Genomic DNA, 19,141 nt, shown 5'->3' with positions numbered 1-19,141 from the left:
TTGCTTTGGGGACCAGAACCGAGACTTCCGGTGACGACATTCAAAATAAAAGCCGTGGCTCGGAATTAATCCGCAGACCTCTCAGATTTATATTATAATCAAAAACGGGGCGTAATTACAGATTTAAACTGTACCACCACATTTAAAAGGAAAATTGTGTATATTTTCATTCACTGCATGTACTTAAAACAGCTTTAGTTACGGTGATTACATAGACAGAGAGATAGGTATTTGCAAAACACGTCCATTTTATTTTATTTTTTTAATATGTGGTACATTAAAGACTCCAGTATATACACAAAAGTAAAAATAGCTATGACAATAACAAAACAGTAATAATACGTGTATATATATTAAAATATTTTTATTTTTGATTCCTATAGCATTATGCTCTTGCTAAGTAATATTTTGAGAGTTATTTGAGTAAAGACTTAAAGTGTTGGGACTGTTGTATTAGAATACATTAGTTTACCTAATGAGTGTACCTAATGAACTGGCAAGTCTGTGTATGTTGGGCTTGTGGTCACTTTGCTGTTGTGCCATTCAAGTAGTGTAAATCTGTACATTGCAAAGTATAAATATGTATTAAATAGTTAGTAACTCAGATATTTCAGCAGATTAGCAAACATTACATAGTATGTACCTTTCTGTTAGTAAGCTCCATACAAACTGACAATGCAAAACAACACACACCTTTATTAAAACTTTATTATAATAATATATAGAGACAATATGAAGATAACAACTTATCACAGGCGGGATATATACAGTTACGACAGGATGGCAGGTGGAATTAACCTTTTTTTGTTTCAATGTTTAGTTTCCACTGTTAATTTTTAATGAATGTACATGTTTTATTCATGCATTCATTTGTTTTAAAGTGTTGATAAGTGTCCCCCACCCTGGTGTGGGCGGGGTCCTGACTGCTGTTTTCTTAGGTAGCCCGTTAAAATGCCCGAACTCAAAACACTTCTTTTTCCAAGATGGCGTCGATGAAGGACAGCGACACCGGCCTGTGGCTTCACAACAAACTTGGATCTACGGACGAGCTCTGGACGCCCCCGAGCATTGCTTCCCTCCTCACCGTGTCGGTCATCGACAACATACGGCTGTGCTTTTCGAGCTTATCGCCGCCGGTGAAGCTGAAACTCCTGCTCGGGATGCTGCATCTTCCGAGGCGGACCGTTGACGAGGTGGGTCGCCGTACGTTAGCTAGCTGTTAGCCTGACAGGTAAGATAAGCTATTAACTTTGATTCGCGGCTAAGACGGGAGCTCGCTTTGCTGCAGGCTACTCTAAATATAAACACGACTTCTCCTGTGAGTGTTAGGTTTGCTTATAAAAAAGTCTAATCTCCCTATTTAATCTGTTCGGTTAGCGCTAGCTTGCTATCTTTAACTTTACCACGGATAATATCGTTAGCTAGCGCAAGAAGCGGCAAACTGGTGCTGTTTCTGTGATATATCCTAAAGTTTCTTTTACCTCAGTTTCAAGACCACAACTTAATTATGAATATAAATTATCAATAAGCTGCTCCGCGACGTGTCCGTAGCGCATATTAGCGTTGTTTTTTCAACGGTGGTTCACCAGCTGCAACGGGAAACATTAGCCTGGCGGTGCCCGGACAGACATTGTGGTGGGATGGGCGCAGGGCTGTAGAGAGAGATCAGGAGGGCGGTACCAGGCTCCAGTCCGACATATCACCTGTTTAGCTTCCTAAAACGTTACACAGCCGTCATCAGTGTGTCCTGCATATTCATTCATACTGCCTTGTTACTGATAGGTAACTGTGATCAGTGTTTTAGTGTTATAATGTTGCGGATCGGCTTATTATTTTCTTCCACGTGTTATTCGCTTTCTATAAAACCACTGGAAATAATCTGAAATGTCCCCGAGGGGACATCTTTAAACTTGTTAGTTTTTTCCCCTCTAACAACTGGAATAAAAGACAAACAAAACCCCCGAACTATAACTGTGGAGGAGTTACACGATACAAATATTTAAACAGTTTTGCTGAAACGATATTGTCATTATTATTTTTGTCTCTTGCCTTGGAGACTTAATAATGATTGTACAGAAGTGTTTACGTCTATAGACTGATCTGCATAAAGTTGAAAGTTTGTGATAGACACCTCTCTAATAGACACTTAGAACAGCAAAAACTGAGAGTGGCCTTTCTGTGATTTAAGAGACTAAAAATAACTGGATACCAATTGATTCTGGATGTTACAGAGATGGAGTGTGTAAAATCTGAAGGTCCTCCAGAGTAATTACCACTCAGAGAAGAATGTTTTTATGTATTGTCAAAAATATGTGAAGGCATTTTATTTTAAATCAGCCATTCAGTTGTTTGTCTATAAAATGTTAAATAATTGGTAAAGACGATACCTTCGGATGTAAAGCGGTAAGCTGATGTTTTTAAATTCAAGTTAAGAATAAATTTTGTTAATTATCACATTGCTAATTCGTTTTTTTATATTCGAATATTGTTGTTAAGAGTCTTCAGTCTGTATAGAGTTTAACTACATAGTTATTTCACTGCCCTCTGTTTTGCCAACAGTAATAAATTATAGAAACTGACTCATGTGCTTGTAAACATTACCCAACACTGGGTCAGAGTCCGTCTCATTTGTGTAACAAAAAGGTAAAGTATTTAGTAAAACATTTCTTGTTCAGCAGACGGCGTGTGTCCTCCAACACAAGTTAAAGAGGCCTTATAAACCTTATCGTACCTGTTATACTTAAATAAACTGGGAGCAGATGTGGTGTCACTTCAGCCGATTAGGTAATGACCACTGAAAACATTTGAATATCAACAGTCCTGCACTAAATCCTGTCTTCATGAAGGTTTGGTGTTCAGCATGTGGTTAAAATAACGGACTGAATTACAGACACATGTTTCTATTATTACGTCAGCCACATTTTAGTCAGTGGGCTAGGACGAGTAACGGAAACACTTCACAATGTGTTAAACTGGTCCCACTAACACCACCCGTCTCTGTTTGCCAGATGAAGGAGGCCCTGTCGGAGATAATCCAGCTGGCTACAGTGGATTCGGAGCCCTGGGTGCTGATGGTTGCAGACATCCTCAAGTCCTTCCCAGAGACCGGTTCTCTCAATCTGGACTTGGAGGAGCAGAATCCGAACGTGCAGGACATTCTTGGAGAGCTCAGAGAAAAGGGTGGGGAATGGTTATTTCTTTTTTTTTTTTTAAAGCGTTTTGTCTGTGACTGGATAAGAGCTGTTTTATTTACACGTGAGCCAGATTTGAACTAACGTGGAGAAGTCGCAGCAGCTCAGTAAGCACTTCCCTTCTCTCCTCCTCAGTGGGCGAGTGCGAGGCGTCTGCCATGCTTCCTCTTGAATGCCAGTACCTGAACAAGAGTGCGTTGACCACTCTTGTGGGACCTCTTACGCCCCCCGTCAAACATTTCCAGCTCAAGAGAAAGCCCAAGAGCGCAACCCTCCGAGCAGAACTACTACAGAAATGTAAGTCACTCATAGACACAGCCACAGCCAGGTTTATACCATGTCAATGTGTTGGGTTTCCCTCCTTTACTATTTAAAACCAGCCTTTTTATATTTTCTTCATCTTTGTTGTATGTTTCTTATTGAAGAAAATGGATGTTTTGCATTTCATGCCAAACTTATATTTTCTTACTTGTGTTGCATATTCTGATTGTGGCTCGTAATGCTCTAGTCACATTTTCTTTCTTTGTTTCTATTGCAGCCACAGAGACAGCCCAGCAGCTGAAGAAGACAGCCGGAGTGCCTTTTCATGCCAAAGGGAGAGGACTGGTCAAAAAGATTGACACTACTAGTGAGTTGCAGACACATACACGTGTATCTGCTCATTAGTGAGGCCTTAGGGTTGTAAAAAAGCTGTGACAAACTATCAGTGTTGCTGATGCATGTGTTATTGTTTGTATCTCAGCTCCTCTCAAGGGGATTCCCAAGGCCCCGTTTCGAAGCCCCACCGCCCCCAGTATATTCAGCCCTCCCAGTAACCGCACACCTATTGCACCCCCACGGACGCCGCTGCGTAAGGAGAGGGGGGTCAAGGTAAGTCTTTCCTCGTGCTCTTACCTCTTTTACATTGTTATTACATACGTTGTGTTTTATTTTCATTTAGTTCTGTGGACTATTTCTGGTTCACGTATGTGTTTTTTTTGTTTTGTTTTTCAGTTGTTAGACATTTCAGAGCTGGACATGGTCGGAGCTGGAAGAGAGGCTAAGAGGAGAAGAAAGACTCTGGGTATCTTAAGATATCAGTTTGCACAATTTTCACAGCCACATCATAAATTTATAAGTCAAGAAAATGTCTGATTATGTTTTACTTCTGATGTAGAAACGGAGGCGGGAGAAAAAGCAGCCAAAGAAGAAGCTGTGGTGGAAAACACCACACCAGACTACGCAGCTGGCCTCGTCTCTGCACAGGTACTTCACTCTACAAGTGTTCCTGTTGTGTTTCTTACTTCCTCTTGGTTATCTCTAAAAACCTGCAACTGCATAAACACTCACTGTTTTTTTTATTTTCAGAAACTGGGGGCGCTGAACGAGAATCCTCTGCCATCAACCAGCTACCTACCGGCCACACCCAGCATGGTTCCCTCTTCCTCCTACATTCCCAGCTCCGAGGCACAGCCAGGTAGGCAAGGCCGCTAGGTGCAGTCTCTTCTCCTGCGTCCTCACTTCAGTTCTTCCACAAACCTAAAGAAATCACTCTCAGAGCTAAAGCTCACGTCTTTTCGTCACCGTCTTCTTGTAAAGCCAATGCTGGCGGTTCAGGTCGGGACACGCTGCAGGCAGCTCGCCAGCCAGAGGAGTCGGCAACAGCAGGCACTGGAGCCAACGCCAGCTTACCGGGCCAGTACAAGCAGAGGACGCCCATGTACAACGCAAACACCACAGCAAACCCTGCAACCCCCACGTCCCCCAGCACGCCGGCCTCCACCCCCGCCAGCAACGGGCCCCCCGCAGCTGCGACCGCCAGCCAGCCAGAGACCCCCACCCAGCCTCCCAGCACACCTCAGACACCCACCCCAACGCCGGCCCCTACGCCACCACAGCCCCAGCCCAAAAAGAACCTCTCACTTACGGTAAGTGAGGAAAACGAGAGCAGCTGATTACATAAACGCCCTCCAAGAATTAAGTCGGCTAAATTCTCTGCCCCGTGCCGTCTTCTGATCCTCAGAGAGACCAGATGTACGCTGCCCAGGAGATGTTCAAGACGGCCAACAAGGTCACCAGACCGGAGAAGGCCCTCATCCTGGGCTTCATGGCTGGATCCAGAGGTATGAGACTAGTTGAAACTCGCTAGCTGAGCATCCGTTTCACACAACGTGTTTCTGTTCCTGTTGTTAAATTAGATGATTTATTTTGCCTACATGGTAAGCGTGTTCCCTGTCAGACTGTTTTGATCCATAGGTTATTTTTTGCAGCTGAGCCCCAACTGTGTGGCCCTGCTATGAGTGCAGTACAGTTTCTATATGACACACACAACGGTGTAATAAAGTGTAACTGAAAATGCAAATAAAGTCAGTGCTAAGACAGAATCACAGAGGCAGATAATGCTAACTGAAGCTCTAGGGTGTCCACTGACTCCAGATGAAAGGTTTCAGTATAGTTAAGTATTTAGTTGCTCCAGAGCTGTATGACTCATGAATGTGTTTCAGTTGTCTCTGACACTTGATGGCCCATATGTTGACTGCTACTGTGCATTCTTAATTTACATTTACACAACTATTTTCAACATGCAAAGTGTCATGCCTTTACTGGATGTTAAGGAAGTGAAAACACATGCAAAGCTGTTGAGAAATCGTGGAACCTAAAAAAAATTTTACCTAAAAAATTTGTCTGATTTCACAGGAAATAAAATTATCCTGAGTTGCTGCTCCTTTTCACAACTTTGTCTTTTGAATGTAATGCAGATTAAGTGGCATAAATGCTCTACTCTGTACAATGACTGATTCGTAAAGCACATGAACAAACCTGATGAGGACAAAGCTTAACCCACCCCGCTGCTCCCCTCTTGCAGAGAACCCGTGCCCGGAGCAAGGGGACATCATCCAGATCAAGCTGAGCGAGCACACAGAGGTTCTGCCCAAAGCCGACGGCACCGGCAGCACCACCATGCTGGTGGACACAGTCTTCGAAATGAACTACTCAACAGGACAGTGGACCCGCCTCAAGAAATACAAACCCATCACCAATACCTCTTGAGGCGCTTCACTCGCCCTCGGTTACACACCCCAAATTTCTTATCCACTTCAAGAAAAAACATGTTTACACACAAATACAAGTATTTGCAACACATTTGGGCCAAACGGAGCACTGGGAGGAGGAGGGATTGACAAGGAGAGAGAGGTCCTCCCTTATTCCTGCCCCGCCAAAATGCAGGACTCTTTGAAGAATATTTCTGTATTTTTTTTTCTTTTTTTTTTTTGTTGTTTCCCTTTTATTGTTTCTGTTTTTAAGTCACCTCTGATTCCTTGTTGATGCTGTGGTCAGGAGGGGTGAGAGCGCTACGAGTCTGAGCAGAGGGGTTAATCTCACAGCGGGCACCTTTCAGAATTTGTACCGAGGTACAAGCATGTCGCGTGTCTAGAAAGAAGACGAGCCGTCTGTATTTTTCTGTACAAATGTGATGCGTGCAGCTTATTCTTCTACCCACCAGAGCAGAATCGTTTTCTGGGACAAGACAGAGACAACAATAATGACCGTCGTCGCAGAGATGACCAAAAAAAAATAACAGGGGTGGTGAAAAGCTCTCAGTGCTGTCACGTTCTGTTTGGAGCCTTCTGGTAGATATTTAACAGTTTTTCATCCTTTTTCAAAAGAAGGGAAGAAAATAAAGCGACAACAGACTCCAGAGGGGTGTTTCTCATCTTTCTTTATCGCGTAAGAGGGATTCGGTTGTTAGGAAGAGCTCAGAACTTCCCAAGTCCATCTGTGTTTCCTAAAAACTGAAAACGGTACAGCAGGTTTTTAGCATTATTAAGCCTAAATGTGTCTTCATAGCTGAAGACCAGTATTTAAACTAGAGTAGTAAACATAGGAATAGTCATGAAACTCATTCTCATGTTTGAAAGAATAGTCCAACACATAAACCCACATCAAGTTGTTTTTGTACAGACTGAATGATAGACACTGACCGGCCAAAAAAGAGTCACCAGCTGGATTTAACTAAGCTTAATTAACTTAATAGGTGTGAGCCTCCTATTGGATAATTACTTCATGGGTGATTATCTTTCAGCTGGCAACAAGTTATTTAACCCCAACTGATGCAATGAGGGTTTGCATGTTCTCCCTGTGTCTGCATGGGTTCTCTCCGGATACTCCGTCTTTCTCCTACTGTCCAAAGACATGTTAGTTAGGTTAATTGGTGATTCTAAATTGACTGAGTGTGAATGGTTGTCTGTCTCTCTGTGTTAGCCCTGTGATAGACTGGAGACCTGCCCACGGTGTACCCCGCCTCTCGCCTGATGACAGCTGGGATAGGCTCCAGCAGACCCCGTGACCCTTCACGGGACAAGTGGTTACAGAAGATGAATGAATGAATGATGTAATGAGAAGTAGCTTCTCATTTCTTCAACAACCATGTCTAAAGACACATCCTGTGGTCATGGAAAAGATGTTAGTCTGTTTGAGAAGGGTCAAATCATTGGCATGCATCAAGTAGAGAAAACATCTAAGGAGACTGAAGAAACTACTAAAATTGGGTTAAGAACTGTCCAATGCATTATTAAAAACTGGAAGGACATTGGGGAACCATTGTCTTTGAGAAAAAAACATGATTGATTACTTAAACGTTTGGTGAAATCAAAGAAAGACAACAGTAGAACTCAGACTTGTGTTTAATAGTGAAAGTAAGAGCATTTCCACACGAACAATGTGAAGGGAACTCAAGGGATTGGGACTGAACAGCTGTGTAGCCTTAAGAAAACCCCTAATCAGTGAGGCGGGGGTTGCTGCAGTTGCTCAGGTCTAGGTTCAGCAACATTATGTGTCCAAAGAATGAGGTCAGCTGACTACCTGAATATACTGAATGACCAGGTTATTCTATCACTGGATTTTTATTCTTCCCTGATGTTCGTGGGCATATTCCAAGATGACAAAGCCAGGATTCATGGGGCTCAAATTGTGAAAGAGTGGTTCAGGGAGCGTGAGACATCATTTTCACACATGGATTGTCCACCACAGAGTCCAGACCTTAACCCCAGTGAGAATCTTTGGGATGTGCTGGAGAAGGCTTTGTGCAGTGGTCAGACTCTCTCATCATCAGTACAAGATCTTGGTGAGAAATTAATGCAACACTGGATGGAAATAAATCTGGTGACATTACAGAAGCTTATTGAAACAATACCACAGTGAATGTGTGCTGTAATAAAAGCTAAAGGTGGTCCAACAAAATATTAGAGTGTCTGACCTTTGTTCTTGGCCAGGCGGTGTATGTACTGAGAAGTGAAGATATAATTGAGAGTATAAGTACCATGATTATCTGGTTATCATAACACCTGTCAGTGGGTGGGATATATTAGGCAGGAGGTGAATATTCTCTCCTCAAGGTTGATGTTAGCAGCAGGAAAAGTTGAAGGATTTGAGCAGTTTTAGTGTCTAAACAACTGAGTCAAGGCATCTCCATAACTGCAGCTCTTTGAGAGGTGTTCCTGGTCTGCAGTGGTCCGTACCTATCAAACGTGGTCCAAGAAGGGAAAAGCAGTGAACCGTGGACAGGGTCATCAATGTCCCCTTTCTTTATGTGTGCAAAACAGGCCTGCTGTAAAAGCGGTTTTGTACGAGAAGTAACAGTTATGAGAGAAAATATTTAGATATATTTTTATTAACTGAAATGAGTTTGAACATAAAACAGGCACTGGAATTGTGCAGCATTCACGTTATCATACAGCTAAGGTTTTCAGCTGCTGATGTCGTGTGAGTCGTCTTATCCTTTTCACGCCGATGTCTGTTTAGTTAATAGCAGCTCAAACCAGCCACACACTCTGGTGTTCAATAGACCGTCTCGTCTCATCTCTGTAAAGCACTTTGGTCCGTTTGTTTTTAATGTGCTCGTAAATAAATTTGATGTGTGAGTGCGTCCTGCCCACATTTGATTGTCATCTATCCGACTGGCTGCGGCAAATTAAACCTTTATGATTCTTTAAAAGCACTGAGGCGATCTGGGCAAACGTGAACCTGAACGGTCTTATCAGAACAACAGCCTGAGTGTGTGTGTGTGTGTGTGTGTGTGGAGCAGCACAGAAACCTTGTGTGATAATGTGAATGCTCAAAGACAAATTCACTAATCTTTTTTTAAAAAGCTTGTGCTCGTAAAATAAAAGTCTCTGAACGGGATAACTGATAAAATCTTGAAAGACGCTGACTGAGATGACCGAGGCTTCATCAGTGCAAAACAAAATCAATCTCTTGGACTTAAACATTCAACCAGTGTACCTCTTCGTGTACTATAGCAGGCAGCAAGGCAGACACAGTGCACCGCTGTCTTCAATCCGACCAGCTCCAGTCTGGATGTTTGGTTGTGGCTGATAGTGTGTGGTTTTAGTTCGCTCCGGGGTCCCTCCAGCCTCCGAATGTCTTCTCCAGGTACAGAGCCACGGCGAGGGTCAGGCGATCCTGCAGCTTCCCGGCAACAACCTGCACGCCCAGAGGAAGACCTTCCTCGCCCAGACCCAGGGGGCACTGTGTGACCGGCAAGCCCAGGATGTTCAATATACCTGAGGACAGAGGAGAGGGTTTAAATACGGGGGAAGTGAAAACTGGAGGGACACAGATATAACCGTGGCGTGTATTTTGACGGGATAAGACGTTTTCTGTTCTTTGGCAGCTATTTTAGGTTATTCTGTGAAGTTTTGTGATTCTAAAAACTCAAAAAGACAAGAGGCTTGACAAAAAAATAGTTTAGACTCCACCCAACAAGCTGTGCATTCAGGGTCATTTGTTATCTTCCTGCTTTATGATGTTTTGACTAACTGTGCAAACAGATGGTTTGGCCTTCACAGACACCAAAATACCCTGGAGTCAGTTTAGGTTCACAGCAGCTTGGAGCGAACGTTTTAAAAGACGCCTTTGCTTTGCTCCTGCTGTGTCGCCGCCGTACCGTATGAAACGAGACCGTTAACTGACCGGTGTAGGCGAAGTCAAAGGGTCTGAAGAGCGGGTGGTGGTGTTTGGGTGCCACTCTAGGATGTGAGGGGTAAAGGACGATCCCGTCAGCGCCCAGCAGCTCGTCCATCTCCTTCTGCAGCTTCTCCTTCTGCTGGATGCAGAAAGACGAGGGTTTGGACTTGTGGGTCATCTCCACCAGGGACAAACCTGAAGACATCACACACACACACACACACGCTTGTTCAGTTCATGGGAACAAAAGAAATGTAAAATAAATCAGTGTTTCTTTCCCCCCCTCTTACCGATAGCAGCCATGGTATGGTCTGACCTTCCCACCATCCATTTCAGCAGCTCCCACAGAGGCCACACTGGCCGTCCTGGTTCCCCCATCAGCTCAGCAAACGGCAGAGGAGACTGAGGACACACATTAAACACAGTACCAAGTAAGTTTATTATATTTCTGTCCTGTGAGCTCATTCAACCACAGACACAGTAATACGGTTGATATGTCAGACAGATTACCAGTACTCTTGTATCGACACACAAATATCCATCCATTTATCCATTTACATCCTCTTATCCGAGGTTGGACCTGGTGGCAACAGGCTAAGCAAGAAATGACAGGCGACCCTCTCCATAGCAACACATTCCAGTTCCTTTTAAGGTATCCCAAGGCGTTCACAGGTCAGTGGAGGTAACAAATTCCAAGTCTCCCTTCCTCCCAGTTGGCCATGCCCAGTAAACCACCAAAGGAAGGCAACCAGGGGTCATCCTGACCAGAGGCCTGAACCACCTCATTTAGATGCAAAGGAGCAGTGGCTATACAGTACCTGTACCATATATGGTCATACATGGCTCTACCATGAACATAGGTGGAACGTAGATGGTATTTCTTATGGCAGCCTTATGAGACACGAACATAAGAGAAACAAATACTCGCTTCATAAAATTGTCTGCACCTCTGACGTCGCATTGAGATCGCATTTGAAAGATCCGATCTCTGACCACATTTGGAGGTGGTCTGGCTCACATGTGACCGCCTGCACTCAACAGGGGTAAGAGACTGGATGCATTCAGTATCTTTTATGGTTTTATTGCAGGAAGGGAGATGGAGAGAGACTCTCAGAGCCTGCTGGATATCTGCTGATATAGAGCATCATATGTACCTATATAGGTTCACCTGAACAAGAGGAAGGGCAACGTTGAACAGTCCCATATAAGGAGTTGTTTTTCACTAGAGGTCCTTACTAGCCGTTAATGAACTTCTCTAATCTATCCTGACCGTTATACCATGTGCATGGTAGTCATCCCAGGGCCAGGTGTACCCTGTCTGGGTCCCACTGTGTTATACTCATTTAAAAGAGAATACAAAGGGAAGATGAGACTCTAGAGATTATTAGTAAAGTTCAATTACATGTGCAGTAAAATATTTAACTGTATAAACTGTTAACTGTGTAGTCCAGTGGTTACTAAACTCATCTTATCTAGGGTTGTAAATTAAATCTGAGCTGGTATGAACTCATATACAGTATGTGTCAGGAGATGTGTCAAGGATCAGCCAACAAATTGAGGACTAATACTATTACGATTAAAGCAAGACATGCGCACGAGGTGAAACATTTCAAACATATATATATATATAGATACAAGGGAAGCATCATTCTAGACAGTCCATTTGTTTCCCCAAGTAGTCGCTCCAGATGGATCGGGAACCACCAGTTTAACCTAAAATTGGTGGTTTGATGAGTGTTTTGTAAAAAAAAGTACCTCAAAAAGTACTTAAGTAAATGTTCTTTGTCCAACATTAAATACAAATTATCAGTACATAAATTTCACAGTCAGGAGGTGGGACAAGGCCACGTGGGTAATAAGGTAACTCTTATCAGATTAACCTAAGGACCCTGCAGTCCTCAGAGAATTATGTGAGGCAACATAAATGTGTTTACAAAGGCACATTGTGGGGACTCAACTCCCTGTTGAAGGACAAAAAAGTCTCCACAATTGAAATCATTAGATGTTAGTGATAACGTTTGGTTTAAGTTTATTGTTAGAAGACTGTTATTCTGCAGCAAATGGATGTAAGGCAGTGTAGTGTCCTCTGAGGTGGCGTGTGTTTGTGGTATGCCGTGCTCTGGCAGCTAAACAGATTAGTGAACCATTTCCAGGCAGCAGACTACAATAGCTGCTGTGACTAACACTGAGCCTGCTTTCTTTCACTGTGAAACATGTCTTATTAGATAGAGAGTCCTGGCAACAGCAAAGAACTAATGCCTGTTCCCTCGCTGCCTTTTCTCTGCCTGCTGTGCGGTAATTGTCCAGGACAGACATGCTGGGAAGCGCTGCACTGGATCAGGTTATCGGGTACACCTACTTTTCCTTCTTTGTCAGGAAGACCCATGTAGGTGTCCCAGATCTGGAAGCCAAATCGGAGCCCAGGGAGTCGCACTTCTTGGACTTTCACTCCCAGGTCGGCCTCCAGACGCTCCACCACCTGTAGAACATGTGTGTGTTTCAGATCTGAAAGCATCCCAGTGGCAGTTCTTCTTTTGCAGACTCGTGAAGGTCAGAGGTTATTTGGTGATTTGAATCAACCCACCTTCCTCTGAATATCTCTGAGCTCTTTGCTGACAGGGAATGTGTAAGGAGAGCCGCCGTCATGAGGGATGGTGAAGAAACGCAGCTTCTTTAGGTCCACCTTAGTGTTTAAGGACAGCCTGACGTGAAAGCAAACACCATAATTAGACCACTGTTGAACAACCGCACACCAATGATTGGCTTGACAGTCACCTTTAGGGTTTGTCAACTCAAACCTGATCGAAGTCCAGGCAAACAAACCTGATCTGACAAGAAAACCACCTGTTCGACTTAAGGAAGTGTATCCTTGGGGCTCGACAAATACCCAAACAACAAAGCTCAACCAAATGCAACTGGACTTGTTTGAGTTTTCTCAAAGACGTTCATCCAAGTAGCTTCTTCAGTTCTAAGTGACTGGTGAGGAGTTCAGGTTTTTACTGGAACGTCTGTGGGTGGTGTCAACTCACATGACTAGTGTCTGTTAAAGACTGTTACCTGAAATTAGACTACATTATTCAGATGGAACTGATGTCCTGTTTTTCCACAAAATGGTGGAAAATCAATGTGAATGGATAAAAAGAAGTAATTTAGAACTGGAGACACCATTTGGATGGGTTGGATGGAAATGTCTTAAAGGAAACTCTAAAGAGTTGAGTTGCCTTTGTTTAATATACTAAGACCAAGTCTCTGAAGACACTAAGCCTCTCAAACACTCTGAACATACTCACTTCCTCATAAATCAAAGATATATTGTTTATATCCACCTTCACAAGCTTCTCCTGCCTTCGCCGGCACGTCACCGCTTATGTTGTCACATGGCCGCTACCATTTTGATTTAACATGAAACCATTGGTGAGTTTAATGAGTTTAGTATCACCTGTATAACTCTGATAAATGCACAATAGTCTCTCAGCCATGTCAAAACAATTAAGGCATGCAAATTTATTGAGCTTTGTTTTAGATTTTAGGATTTTTATTGGCATGTTTGAGCGCATAGTAGTCAGGAACTGCTTTTGCATATCACTGCATTGTTGGCACTATATACGCATTCCCAGTCGGACACCCGCATGAAGTAACAGCCCAGTAAAAGCAGAAGAAGTCCAGTAGAGGATTATGAAAATGTTATAGCATGTGGCCCACTATCACTTCTATGGAGCATAAAAAGGACTGAGATAGCGGTGTGGTTATTTTACCGTTGAGCTCAATCTTACCCAAACACCTATAATGAATTTTTGGATGTGCTTACATCTTGATTATCGCCATATTTGCATAACAACTATTTGAATATACACTATAGAAATACACTATAGAAATACACTTCACAAGGATGCATTTTCCTACCTGCTGCCTCCAAGACAGCCTCTCAGTTACCACGTCTGGCTACATGATAACTGCATATGTGCACAGGGAAATTTAACACTTTAAAGAAAACCTACCGTGTGCCGTGTCAGCTATAAATGTATGTGAATGAAGTGGGGTGGCGTTGGAAAGCAGAGTAGGTTGTTAGCAGAGCTCTTACATGCGAGCTTTGGGTCCTGCCATGATCTCGAGCATGGGCAGCAGGTCTTCAGCATAGCGGCACATGGGACCACTGCTGAGGTACTCCTCTTGTCTGCCAGAGGCGGGAGGGTACTGGTTTTCACAGGAGACGACACCTGCAGAAATACTTCAGTTACAGTGATATGTTCTTAAAATCTGCAGTATTTTTCTTTTACTTTTTTTATTTTTAGGTCACTTGGGGACTACAAATGCTTAAAATGTCCACCATGATATCTGGCAGATGACACACAAATGTGGTTTTCCAGTTTAAAGGGCCAGTGTGTACAAATTAGTGGCATCTAGTGGTGACGTTGTAAATTGCAACCAATGAAGGACTCAGCTTAAGCTAACAAAAACATAATAATTATCCATTAATGAAAGCATAATAATAAATACTATACTGATTTATGCTGATAGATTCTATATTCTACCACTGGACATTTAACAAACATAAAAATTATTTCTTATCATTAAATGATGGGGGGATGGAGTCTGTGTTTTTCACCTATTAGAAACCAGGTGCTAAAACTCTTCTAACACTATTCAGTCTTTCATACAATTCCGTATATAGTTTAAATAAAGTTTTTTTTAAACAATTTTAATCTCATTAGACCACAAATCTGTGTTAAGAGAGACGAATCCAAGACATATAATTATTTTCTTAGCTCCGTCTTTGGTGGCCACTGACTCCAGAGGAAAACAAAAAACCCACTAAGTATTATGGCTATTACAACAGCACCAACCAGAAGGATTCTTTTCATAAATGAAAAAACATCTGATAAAAATCAGCACTCTCTTACCTGGAGTGGTTTTATGGCCAAATATCCCATTGAAAAAGCATGGCATACGGATGCTGCCGCCAATGTCTGAGCCCACACCTATGACTGCACCTGCTCCTGCCACTATACTGCCCTCACCCCCTGAGGCCACAGGAAGAGAGGAGGCAAACAGAGGGACAGGTGACATAAGGTGGGGTCCAAAATGTCTGCAGGGTACCTGTAACTTCTGCTCAGAGCCGCTGTGAGTGACAACTAATCAAGAGACTCCAAAGACAGTAAGTATTTAATTATATATTCGTACTATTTCTAAAACAAAGGCAACTAGGCGTTTGAGTTTTATCTAAACACATGTACAATGTATCTTATGTTATTTAACTTTCATGTAAAAGTAAAAGTTGGAACAGAATAAATAAACCAATGCTGAGCCAAGACACATCACATGAGATGTACGAGACTCCCTGTGCAAACACAAAAGCCTTCATTCAACTGTCTCAGATGCAGCTTCTCTTTGACCTCTGAACAACCTGATGTGGAAAATCAGCGTAGTTCCCCTTTAAAGACCCAGAGCCTTTACCTCTGTAGTTAATGACTGACCATTCACTTGTTAAACCGACAGCTGCTAACCTGAGCTTCCTCCTGGTATCCTCTCCAGGTCGTACGGGTTGTTGGTGATGCCGTGGAGGTGGTTGTGTGACTCGGACCACATGCACAGCTCGCTGGTGTTGGTGACGGCAAGCGGGACGGCGCCCGCTCTCTTCAGCAGGGCCACCGGAGGAGCGTCGACCGTGGCCACAACTCTTTGCCTGGAGATCATGCCGGTAGTGAAGGGCATGCCTGCAAGACAGAAATGTCTATTTTCAATTTCAGTCTCATTTTTATGTCTCACTTCTTTTTTTTTTTTTTACTTGTATTTCCACAACAAGTCTTTTGTCTTACATACAGAATGCGTGTCCAAGTAGCTGTTCACAGTGAGTGGGTGCAGGTGGTTGTATTTTAACAATATCGGCTGTTGACTCAAATACAGGTCAACAGACGTATGTAACCAAGGTAAAGGGCCCGGTATAAAGAGGCCGACGGGAGATTAGATTTACCCTGCAGGGCAAAGGACTCTTTGACAGAGAGTGGGACTCCCAGTAAAGGCAGTCGGTCCTCCAGCACCTCCTCTCCTCCTGTCTCCTCCTCAATCAGCTTATCGACCTGGGCCGCCTCCTGGAGGGCAGCCGCAAACCTGGAGAGAAAGAAACCAATTGTTTGCCCCAGTTCTGTGTATTTTCTGCTTGACTTGAAGATTATGCACCATAAAAGAAGCCGTGACTATGGGAGAATTGACCCTTTGTATAGTAAAGATGTGTTCCAGTAAAAAAAATTGTAATTTTCAGTTTGGAAAAATATGCAGGACAAGAACTTTTTGTGCAGAAGAGAAGTGAAACAATAAAAAGTCTGGATTAAAGTGAGTAATAATTCATCTCCAAGGAGCTTATTTATTGACGTAAACACAAAGAAACCTGATTATTATATTATCAATTAACCAGACATTTCATATTTTTTAATAATCTAATTTAGAAATCAAGTCTTATCCATAAAATGATAGCGTCTTTAAATTTATCGTTTATCTGAACGACTGTCCAAAACCTAAAGATACCCAGTTTGCTATACTGATAATTAATAACTGAATTAAATCCTCGTATATGAGAAATTAGAACAAGTCAATATTTAGCGTTAGATTATCAAAATAACCACAGCTGAATTAACCAAGTAAAGAGAGTAAAGACGGTTCTTTCTTGCCTGTCTTTTACAACAGCGTTCAGTAACGGGTTCACTTCTTGAATCCTGTCGATGTAAGCCTGCACCACCTCCACACTTGACACCTGCACAGATAAAACATTCAGACCACGAAGGAGTGAGTTGGGATGAGTTAAACACTCGGAAAAAATACGGAAAAGAGGAAAAGAGGAGAAGAACCAAGATCTCCAGCATTTACAGGTTTACACTTGAAAGATCTGTTTCCCAAACCGATATCATTTTAACATCTGAAGTGCTGCTGCTAAAGACAATACCGAGCGTGGACATGTACACCAATCAGCCACAACAATATGACCACCAACCGAAGACGTAAATAGCACTGATGATCTTGTTACAATTTAATGTTCTTCTTCTCCCCCAGCCCCATGACAATGACAAGAGGATGTTCCTTGCATCTTGGTGTCATATCCTAAGCATCCGGCCGTCCACGTGATGTAAAAGAAAACTTCAGACCAGGAAATCTTTTTTTCATTGATTAGTGGTCCCATTCTGACGCTCACGTGTCATGTGTATTTCTGCAGGGTTCTTTCAGAACCAGCATTAACATGAGCTATTGCTGTAGCTCATCCTGTTGGATCAGACTAGCTTTTGACACCCACATTCGTTGACGAAACCTTGGCCACCCATGACTCTGTCACTGGTCATTAGTTTTCCTTTCTTGGACCACTTTAGACAGCTGCAGTTTTAGAGAATATCTGACCCAGTCGTCTGGCCGTCACAATTCAGCCCTTGGCAAAGTCACTCAAATCCTTCCACATTCCCATTTTTCCTGCTTCTAGCATCAACTTTGAGAACAAAATGTTCACTTGAGACAAGCTGACTGGTGCAATGACATCTGTCAGTCATAATGTTATGGCTGATAGATGTATTTCTCAATTAAACCTATTAATCATTTTGTTTATAATGAGAGAAAAATCACAAGAGGATTTTTATCAGGTCATATTTTAATATTATTTTTGTCATGTCATTTAATATGAATGTAACTGATATTACATTATTATTATGTTATTAATGTCACATGATCAGTGTATTACAGTCTTATTTCCGTGGTGTTTAACCGTGTTTCTCTCTCAGCCACACACCTGTCTGACCCTGTCCAGTAGAAACATTAACATCCGGGACATACAGAAAGCACAGGTGTATGGTCATTCCACAGGTGATACACGGCTAATGGAGAGACGTGGAAACTGAATTCAACTGTAATAAAAAAAAAAATATGCATGCACAACGGTTTTAGCCACAGTAAGGTTTCTAATTAAAAACGTCCTGTCATGTATGGAGGAGTCAACCTAAAGTGTCACAATGCTAAACGACTAGCTAACTCCCAAAGAGCGCTAACTGCTTGTGCTATAGTCTGTCATGATATTAGTTTGATAAGAGCAGACTCTGTGTTGGACTGAAGCCGATTAAAGGAGATAAAACCTTTATTACAGCTGCGGCGGTGGTCTGACCGGGTACACACCTCTTTCCTCCGGATCTTCTTGGCGAGCTGCGTAGCTGACACGAGCAGCAGCGGGTTTGTGACGGGAGGCAGCTTCTTCCCGGACACCGCGGGTCTCCGGGGGGAGAAGAACCTAAAAACCACCATCAAGACTCCCATGACCGTCTTGGCGAGCCATACCTGAGCCCTTTCCAGGAGGCTCAAAGCCATGTTTCCACCGCGGTGAGAGGACAGAAGGTCAACGGCTGCTCGACCGCTGTCAACACCACGGAACACCTCTGTCACCGGCGGCCGTTGAGCCTTATATATACGTAGCGATCAAGTTAACGCAGGTTAGTGAGAACGATGTTGTAACCGGAAATACAGTTTCCCTTTCTCATTAAGCTGCTGTTTTGTATTTAAGTACATTTTGGGGCAACTTGTATTTTATTAAGTATTTATATTCCATGCGCCACAAAGATAAATAAAGTTACACGAGATAACTTTTTAATCCAGTATATTTGTTTCATCTGAAGTCACTTACTACACTTCAAATTGATTTATTTACATTAAAACATGTCCTGTTAGGAGAGTACTTATATTTGTATAAAGATTTTTATGCGAAAGAAGCGTTAATTACATTTATCAAATAATTAATCATTCTATTTACATAAGTTACAGACCTTTACATTTTTAAGCAAACTTAATGTTTCTGGTATTTCTTCAATATTGCAAATATTAATCAGTAAAAACAAAATAAACGGCAAAATAAATAAAAAAAAAAAAAAAAGGCTGGACACGGCGTTTAGTTTTATTTTGAAAATAAAGACCGGAACATGTATTGTATCTATCCTGGCTAAATTGTCGATGACCTATACCGGTCTCCATGACAATCAGGGGTA

At 42.5% G+C, this 19,141-nt stretch overlaps 2 protein-coding genes across 3 annotated transcripts; one reads left to right on the top strand and one right to left on the bottom strand.

Annotated features, from left to right (window-relative positions):
• Positions 1–649: 649 nt before the first annotated feature.
• Positions 650–6,876, top strand: nelfa (negative elongation factor complex member A). Its single transcript, XM_084552039.1, has 11 exons — positions 650–1,193; positions 3,009–3,180; positions 3,327–3,488; positions 3,730–3,819; positions 3,934–4,061; positions 4,185–4,254; positions 4,348–4,436; positions 4,539–4,647; positions 4,770–5,098; positions 5,194–5,293; positions 6,037–6,876. Exons 1-11 carry the CDS (start codon positions 984–986, stop codon positions 6,219–6,221), a joined length of 1,644 nt encoding a protein of 547 aa, XP_084408165.1. The 5' UTR covers positions 650–983; the 3' UTR covers positions 6,222–6,876.
• A 1,016-nt stretch (positions 6,877–7,892) lies between these two features.
• faah2b (fatty acid amide hydrolase 2b) lies at positions 7,893–18,563 on the bottom strand. 2 transcript variants are annotated; one of them, XM_084552054.1, is made up of 12 exons: positions 18,282–18,418; positions 17,902–18,016; positions 16,802–16,884; positions 16,108–16,244; positions 15,641–15,850; positions 15,038–15,157; positions 14,218–14,353; positions 12,721–12,838; positions 12,496–12,615; positions 10,427–10,538; positions 10,143–10,331; positions 7,893–9,733 (listed from the first exon to the last, which is right to left on the bottom strand). In XM_084552054.1, exons 2-12 carry the CDS (start codon positions 17,941–17,943, stop codon positions 9,558–9,560), a joined length of 1,443 nt encoding a protein of 480 aa, XP_084408180.1. In that variant the 5' UTR covers positions 17,944–18,016; positions 18,282–18,418; the 3' UTR covers positions 7,893–9,557. The 2 variants fall into 2 exon arrangements, with proteins under 2 accessions (XP_084408180.1, XP_084408179.1); XM_084552053.1 differs by lacking the exon at positions 17,902–18,016 and having other exon boundaries at positions 18,282–18,563.
• Between the last annotated feature and the right edge of the window lie 578 nt (positions 18,564–19,141).

The sequence above is a fragment of the Chelon labrosus genome (genome assembly GCF_963514085.1).
Source record: "Chelon labrosus genome assembly, chromosome: 1".
NCBI lineage: Eukaryota > Metazoa > Chordata > Actinopteri > Mugiliformes > Mugilidae > Chelon > Chelon labrosus.
Note: the sequence above shows the minus strand (reverse complement) of the source record. Positions and strands in the feature narration are given on the sequence as shown.